This window comes from Citrus sinensis, chromosome 9 (assembly GCF_022201045.2).
Source record: "Citrus sinensis cultivar Valencia sweet orange chromosome 9, DVS_A1.0, whole genome shotgun sequence".
Taxonomy (NCBI): domain Eukaryota; kingdom Viridiplantae; phylum Streptophyta; class Magnoliopsida; order Sapindales; family Rutaceae; genus Citrus; species Citrus sinensis.
In genome coordinates, this window is record NC_068564.1 from 21,658,512 (window position 1) to 21,666,520 (window position 8,009).

At 33.9% G+C, this 8,009-nt stretch overlaps 1 protein-coding gene across 1 annotated transcript; it reads right to left on the bottom strand.

The window, feature by feature from the left end:
- Positions 1-5,991: 5,991 nt before the first annotated feature.
- Positions 5,992-7,568, bottom strand: LOC127899937 (uncharacterized). Its single transcript, XM_052434085.1, has 5 exons — positions 7,310-7,568; positions 6,866-6,925; positions 6,479-6,696; positions 6,195-6,425; positions 5,992-6,075 (listed from the first exon to the last, which is right to left on the bottom strand). Exons 1-5 carry the CDS (start codon positions 7,566-7,568, stop codon positions 5,992-5,994), a joined length of 852 nt encoding a protein of 283 aa, XP_052290045.1.
- Between the last annotated feature and the right edge of the window lie 441 nt (positions 7,569-8,009).

Here is an 8,009-nt window from a genome sequence, read left to right on the forward strand (position 1 = left end):
TTCTTGACAAATGATGTTGATATGCAGGATTGTGTTCTTGGTGTGTACTGTTAACGAGCTCTCAATTACTTCTCTTGCCATATCTTTGAAGGGTTCAACACTGCCATCTGCTGCAGCCTTGAACAAATTTGGGTCCATTTGCGACTGCTTAATTTCGCCAGTGCTGTCCAATAACAGAGCTTCATTAGTCTCAATGGAAACAGAATTCATGTTGGCAAAGTTGATCTATTAGGTAAGGGTACCCAGTATCCCGGAGGTGCTCATAGATTTTCTTCTAAACCTGACATGTACGTATATTTGACTTGAAAAGTGTAGTATTTTTCACACTACTTAAATTCTTTCTTTTATGACAAGCTAAGTGTCGACATTAATTCTTACTCTTTTGAGAAGCCAAGAATCGACATTCTTATCCTCAATTTATTCCTCATGCTCTTTTAGTTAAATAAATAAATTGAGATTACTCATTCTCTTAGGCAAACTATTCAATTTCTCAATGGTGGGTGCTAGTACGTTTAATTAATAATTAATTAAAGGTGGCGCAATATTTTTAAGAACTCAGGCACAAGAATATAGACCAATTAATCATTAAAGTTTACCGTGATTTCTTCTTTTGTTTTGTCCTTAATATTGAAAATGTCTGCATAGCTATATCCTGAATCTTTAAATACTGCAGCCTTCCTTATAACATTTCCATCGGATTCAATATACAGTTCTGCTCTTTTTGTTTGGTGGGTAAAGAATCAAGTGACTTTTAAGTATCTGAAAACAATAAAATAATAGGGGAATACTCTATGAGAACAATTGATAGTTCATTAATTCTACAAAAGAAAAGTGATTAAACGTTGCCTCTTAGCCTTCTTGTTACTTATTAAATCACTTCTTAAAATGATACTTAGTAATTGTAGACATTTATACGTTTTATTTGACAGAAAAACATCTAAGTGATTTATTAATTAATTAACTATTATTTATGTCTTTGAAAATTCTTTACCTTAGTTTAACATATTTTCTTTATTCCTCCACGAACGTTTAATTGATTTACGCGAGCATCACAATGGTTCCAATGGGACAATCTTATTTTGCAGCTCCCATCTGACAACTTCAAAGTTTTTACAGTTGTTTAGTTTGTACAAAACACATTTACACACTCAGACTTAAGTCCACCGACGCGTCAAGTTCAAAGTTACATCTCTTCCCATATCCTTGAAAGGTTCAGTATTTTAACTCCGGCTTTGAAATCAGGGTCCAATTATTGGAAATATGAGTCAATATAGTTTCATTGAAGGCTTAAATCAGTCAGTTAGAACAATGGTACCAATTAGTAAACACAATGGTGTTGAAAAATGACTTGAAAACAGTAACTTTATTATTTGAGGGTTGTATCTAAATGCTTCGTGTTTATGTGGAGGAGAATAGAGTTTTTATGCATCTATCTGTTAGCTTTTCGGTGAGCTGGACATTTTTTTAATTAATGTTTACTTACCCTTTTATTTGGTAAGAGAAATGTTAAATCAATCATGGGGTGACAGACCGCTAAGAAAAACGAAGGCAAAACGATGTAGTGTTTTCAATGAAAAAAAAAAAGAAAAAAAAATTATTAACTCAATCCCTACGGTCAGGAGTAATAACCAGCTCAACTCGCCCGGCAAGGGACAAAATAAAACCCTTGAAAATTGGAACTCCAACATACATAGGCCAACAAATTTGTGCCATTCTGTATATTTACTAGTATGAATACGTTTCATAATTGTGCGACTTATCTTTCTGTCTCAGTTAATATGATAAAAAAAAATTAACTTGAGAAAAAGAAGATTTAACATTTTTTTATGGGCAAGGCAGCTGCTTCTAGAAAAAATACTGCCGCGCATAGTGAGATTTCACGAGTATCAAAGATGGGCCATGCACGTCCACGTGTTTCAAAATTTTACTAAAAGAATTAAATATAAAAATGTAATGATGGAATAATGATCCACTGTTAATCTTATGATAGGCGACACCACGATAATACTGTGTAAGGTAGTCTAATTAATTTATGATTTAAATATTATTAGTAAAAAAAATTTGTCACGCATTCAAGTGTCCAAAAGCTCACTGAATCATATTCTTGTAATGATGATTTTTTTAAATTTTAAATATTAGTTGAAATGAGATATTAAAAAATAACCAATTAAACATCCTATATATAATGCAGGACTTATGATTTAATTATATTTCATTTCAGTTTTAGTAAATTTTATTTATATCTAAAACTAAAAATATTGAATAAAATAATTGACCGTTTTCATATTTCGAGATTAAAAATAGTTGACCTTGCAAATAAAAATTGAGTTACAATGTACATATATTATCAAATGATTGATGTTTCTAATTAACACATTAACCATGAACTAATAAAGTTAACTATAGATTAATACGTGGCGATCAACAATCGCATAGGATACATACTTTGTATTTTATTTTGTAAGCATAAAGGTGAGTTGTGATCATAAATGGGATCGTCAAGATAATCCTTTTGCAATTCATCTTGATAGGCGGGACCCAGGAAATTCGATCGGGCAAGGTTAGATTATGAATTTATGAATTTATTGTGTATGTTTCTGTGAACGTAACTGAAAAAATATTGAAAAAAAATGGCAACATCAAGAAACTTGGTCTATTTTAATATTGAATTTGAAAGGTTCCAAATAAGAATAACTTAACTATAAATATTAATTTAGTTGTTTTAATAAAGATTGATTTAAGGACATACTTAATAGAAAAAAAGATTTAAATTAAAAATACCATAAAATCTAAGGGATGTTGAATAATTCTTTGGGCTAGCCCGGTCTAGTCACCACACCGCATGCCACTGCATTTGGATCTGGCCTTATCAATACAGTAAGGTCAATATGAATATAGCACCATCTAGATATTGTCCTTTGCCAACATCTTTGGACAACGTTTGGATTTCCTCATGTAATTTGAATTTGAATATGAATTAATGCATAAAATTCAAAATAAAATAAATTTATGAAAAAAGAAAGCTTGATTTATAAGCTGAAAGAATTAACAAATTAATTACCTTGAGCTAAGGATAGCCATATTTCAAAATGTGTCTAACACTAACATTTCGCCGGTTGAGAGTGTGATAGTTGGCTTGAGTCTTCCTAATCATATAGAGTTCTCCTTGGCATCCTCCTCATTTATAAGACTGCTCGCTGACGGATTTTTTAGAAGAGTTTTTAAATCATAAAGAAAAAAGAAAACAACCACTGCCCATTGCATAATGAAAAAATTTCATCCGCTGTTATCAACCAGTTCATAACATTCTGGTGTAAGTGAAAGAATTCATTCAACTGTTCAGTTGTTCTGGCATGCCCTCGACTCACTACCAAATGATGAGCTGTCATCTTCGATCTTTGTCAGCAATGTTTGAAGCAGTTTAATCATTTTATAATAGCATATGTATCTTTCAATAAGAACACTCGCTATATTCAATAAGCTCCCCTAATCGTTATACCTCGAGTAGCTCTAACAATGAGGTTCAATAGTACTAAATTGTTGTTTAAAATAAATTAAAACATGGTATCATGGGTGCGATGATTTGCACATTATTTTCGTAGTGCATTGTTTCGTGTGTCAAGGTATTCACGGCCAAAAACCCATCACCATCGCCGTCAATTCGCCGGAGTTTAGGCACACCTCCAGCTGGGTTCTACTCCTCACGTCACCAGCAACATTTTACAATCAACCTTCTCACCTCAGACGGCCGGATTGTTGACGATCGGCCACTTGGAAAGCTCACGGCTTTGGGAGCACGATCCGCCGCCATAGCCGCGCCTAGGAGGTCACCGCTGACACCATTGGACTCACCGAGGTTTGAACTATCAGACCTAGGCTTCCGGTCGTCGTTGACTGAAGTCCGGTCACCGTTGACCGGCAGGGGCAATTCGGTAAATTCATAAAATTTTAGGGTGAATTTGTAATTTATGGAATCAGTGGATAATTTGGTAATTTTAGGTTAGGGCAGTGAGGTAATTTGAGATTTCGAGGGTAATTCGATAATTTAAGTCGTTAAGGACATTTTGGTAATTTTACTTGCCGAGGGTAATTTCGTAATTTCTGACATTGTGGTAATTTCGTGATCTGAATTGAGGACAATTTAGTAATTGAAGATTTTGAGGATAATTTGGTAAAATAATGATGTTGGGGGCATTTTGGTAATTTTGGCATGTTGGGGCATTTTGGTAATTTTTGTGCATGCGGGAATAGTTTATTATTGATAGATATTCGTTTCGAGAATTATTATGTTAAAATTAGTTGTATTTCAAGTTTACGGAGAATGATTACGTCGTTTCATTGATTAGGAGGATCCGCGAACGAGAATCAACCCGAGGATGTTGTTGATACCGAGTCTGGACTTCGTCACTGTGAGTGGAATATACAAAACATATTTTCATAGTATATGCTAATTTTATGATACAGTGCAGTATGTTTTGATAAATAAGTATTTGATGCTTTGATTTAATGATTTTTTAGAAAATTGATTTTTATCTATGTGTTGATATTTATTGTTATTAAGAATGAGTTTGATTAATGATTTTATTATCGTTTTTGAGTAAATGCATGATATTAGAATTGAGTAGATTTGAGATATGTTGAATAAAAAGAAAATGAGATTTCAGATGTGATTATATGTTTATGTACATGTGTATAATTGTTGTTTGGAAAATCATTGGACAATACCCTTCCCCTCCAGATACAGAGATACAGATAATACGAGATGAATACAGAGATACAGATGAGATGAGATAGAGGCATTTGGGGCTCGTCTGAACACACATAGAGGCCTTTGGGGCCCGTCTGAACACACATAGAGGCTTTGGGCCGTGTGTTTGGGCGCTTTTGCTTTTGGGGGCTTATGCATGCAGTATGATAATTACAGAGATACAGATGTTGAGACACATGAGATATGAGATGAGATTTCCCCATCTATCCGTTGTAGCTCCGGGGCATGATGGTTCCCTGATTGCCCGTCCGTCGAGGTCCGGATATGATAAGATCATTCTCTTGGGTACTTGTTTGATGATAATTTTTATTATTCAGTATTTGATATTATAAGTATTATGATTTCATTGATTTTATTCAGATTTATGTAATATATTTATTTCAGTGAATGATTTGAATTGAATATGTTTATATAAGCTCTTATGATATTTTGATGAAATTAATTTGAGAAAGATTAAATCACTTTAAATAAATTTATTTTTTTTAAAATTACTATTCACTCACTGAGCTCACTAAGTTTTATACTCACTCTGTTTTATATTTTTCCCCCCACAGGAGATTTGCAGGTACATCAATCGACCCAGCAACGATAATTAGATTTGAAATTGTGGCCACGTGATGGTGCTAGGAGTCGTAGATTTAATATTTTGATATTTGGGATATTGCGAATTGTATTTATTTATTATATTTTGTAATTAAGGATAACCATTGTATTTTAATATTAGAATTATTTGGGTGATATTTGATATGTTGACTTGAGAAGTTGGTTATGAAGGATGGATGAATATTGAATTATTTTGGGAGTATTGTTTTGTAAATTACAGGTTTGGGGATGTTTTATTTATAGGGGAGATTCTGTCGAATTTTTGATAGAATTCTTAGATATCATAATTATTATCGATTTGATTATACGAGTTTAGACATACTTGCCCTGGGGGTGCGGGACGGGTCGTTTCAACTAAAGAGTGAATTCTCCCTCTTTTATTAAATATTATATTACTTTTTATATGATGAAGTCAAATAATATTCAATAAGTAAATCACAAAATCATCCAAACACTTCCAACAATACCAATACAACAACCCAACAACTTCGTCTCCACATGATCACTTTCAAAATATATAAGTCAACAACGTCAGCCAGCTTCCTCCAATTGCAATTCATAAAATGCTGAACACAACTGATAAATATAAATTAAATGAGAAAAACTTTGATCCTCATGATCTAAGGTAACAGTGCTCTCTTGCAAATAATACCATCTGAATACTGTCCTCTGCCATTATCTCTCGATAAATTTCGGACGTCTTCCTGTAAATTTACATTTGAAAGTAATAACTCATAGCATAAAATAAAAAGGGTAATAAAGCAATAAAAAGAAAATAGGCTAGCTTGGTACATAAGGTGAGAGAACAAATTAATTTAATTACCTTGAGCTCGCAAGAACCATATATCAACACGTCTATAACACTAACATTCTTGTTGTTGACAGCGCCGTAGTTGCCTCCAGTGTCATATCTCACTTTAATTTTAAAGAATTCTTTTCGGTGGATAGCAGCAAGCACATGGAGAGGGGTGTTCCCATTGGCATCCCCCTCATCTATAAGGCTCCTTGCTAATGGATTTTTCAGAAGATTTTTTAAGTCTTGAAATTCCATCCTCTGTTATCAACCAGTTCATAACATTCTGGACTAAGGGAAAGAATTGTTTCAACTGTTCGGGCATGCCCTTGGCCCGCTGCCAAATGTAGAGCTGTCATCTTTCGATCTTTGTCAGCAATGTTTGAAGCAGTTTGATCAATTTCTAATAGCACACGTATCTGTTGATATTGATCATGATATGCAGCGTAATGAATTGGAGTCCACCCATAATAGTCCGTTTTTTGGATCAGACCCTCCTTTTTCTCAAGTAATTTTTGGAAGGCAGCCTTATCTGAGACGACATTAGATAAGTCAAATAATAATCAAAATTTTTAATAATTTAAATATACATAATTATATGTCCAAATCAGCCTGCAATATCACCAATCAGCAAATACAACGACAACGAATAATGGCTTGAGAATAATAACTTTGTTAAATAAAGAAGCTGCAAACATTACCCAGTTTTCGTAACTGCAAACCAGAGATTTGCCTTGCACAATCATAAGTTGTTATCCCACCTGCAAACACCAACTCTTAGAAGATTAGTCAAGGCATGCATGAAGTGCTATCTCAAAGGTCAATTTTTGCTACTCTAAGGAAGAGTAAAAAGGTAAATAGATTAACCATGCTATGAGTATGCAGTCCAAGCACAACAATTTAGATTAGCAAAAGAAAATAAATTGGTGAAGAAAGATGAGAAAGGAGTACTGAGCATTATTTTAAACAAATGAACTATTTAATTCATCTATCGCATCCCTTATATGAAAACACACTATAAACTTTTTCTTAATTAATCATTTACCGATGAATTAAAATGGCATATTTACTTCAATATTACGGATAGAATCTATTAATAGAAAGATATTAATATTGAAATTCCCAAAGGGTGTAATTAAATTTACCAAAATAAAAGTGCATTGCTGCAGCATGCAAAGCCGTCTTTCCTTTGGGGCCTTCATAGGACACTGATGTGCAGTTTTCTAATAATTCAATCACCATCTCAGAATATCGTCCCTCGACAGCCATGTAGAGCGGTGTTTTACCGAAATTATTTGGAGAATATGAATAATCAGGGTCTTGTTTCATTAGAATTTTCACCACCTGGACGTTGCCATGACACACTGCCTCGTGCAGTGCTGTGTTCTTCTCATTATTCGCCATCCTGATCATCTTCCTGGCAGCTTCAACCCCCTCTCTGGCTCTTCATTTCCATGTTGAGCTGATTTTGCTTCTTTAATAAGAACGCTCACTATATCGGAATGGCCAAATTTTGCCGCAACTTGAAGTGGAGTATCGCCTTTGGCATTAACTTTTAGTAGAAGTGATGGGCATATCTCAAGAATTTCTTCTATGAACTTCGTTGACACGTTTTTCCTTTTTCGAGATGTGATGTTGATATGCAGGATTGTGTTCTTGGTCTGTGCTGTTAACAAGCTCTCAATTTCATCCCTTCTTATATCTTTTTTGAAGGGCTCAGCATTGCCCGCAGCTGCGGCCTTGAACAAATTTGGATGAATGGAAACAGGGTTCATGTTGATTAGTTAATATTTTAGGTAAATGAATTTCTCACATCTATTATAGCTATTCTTCTAAAAGTAACAT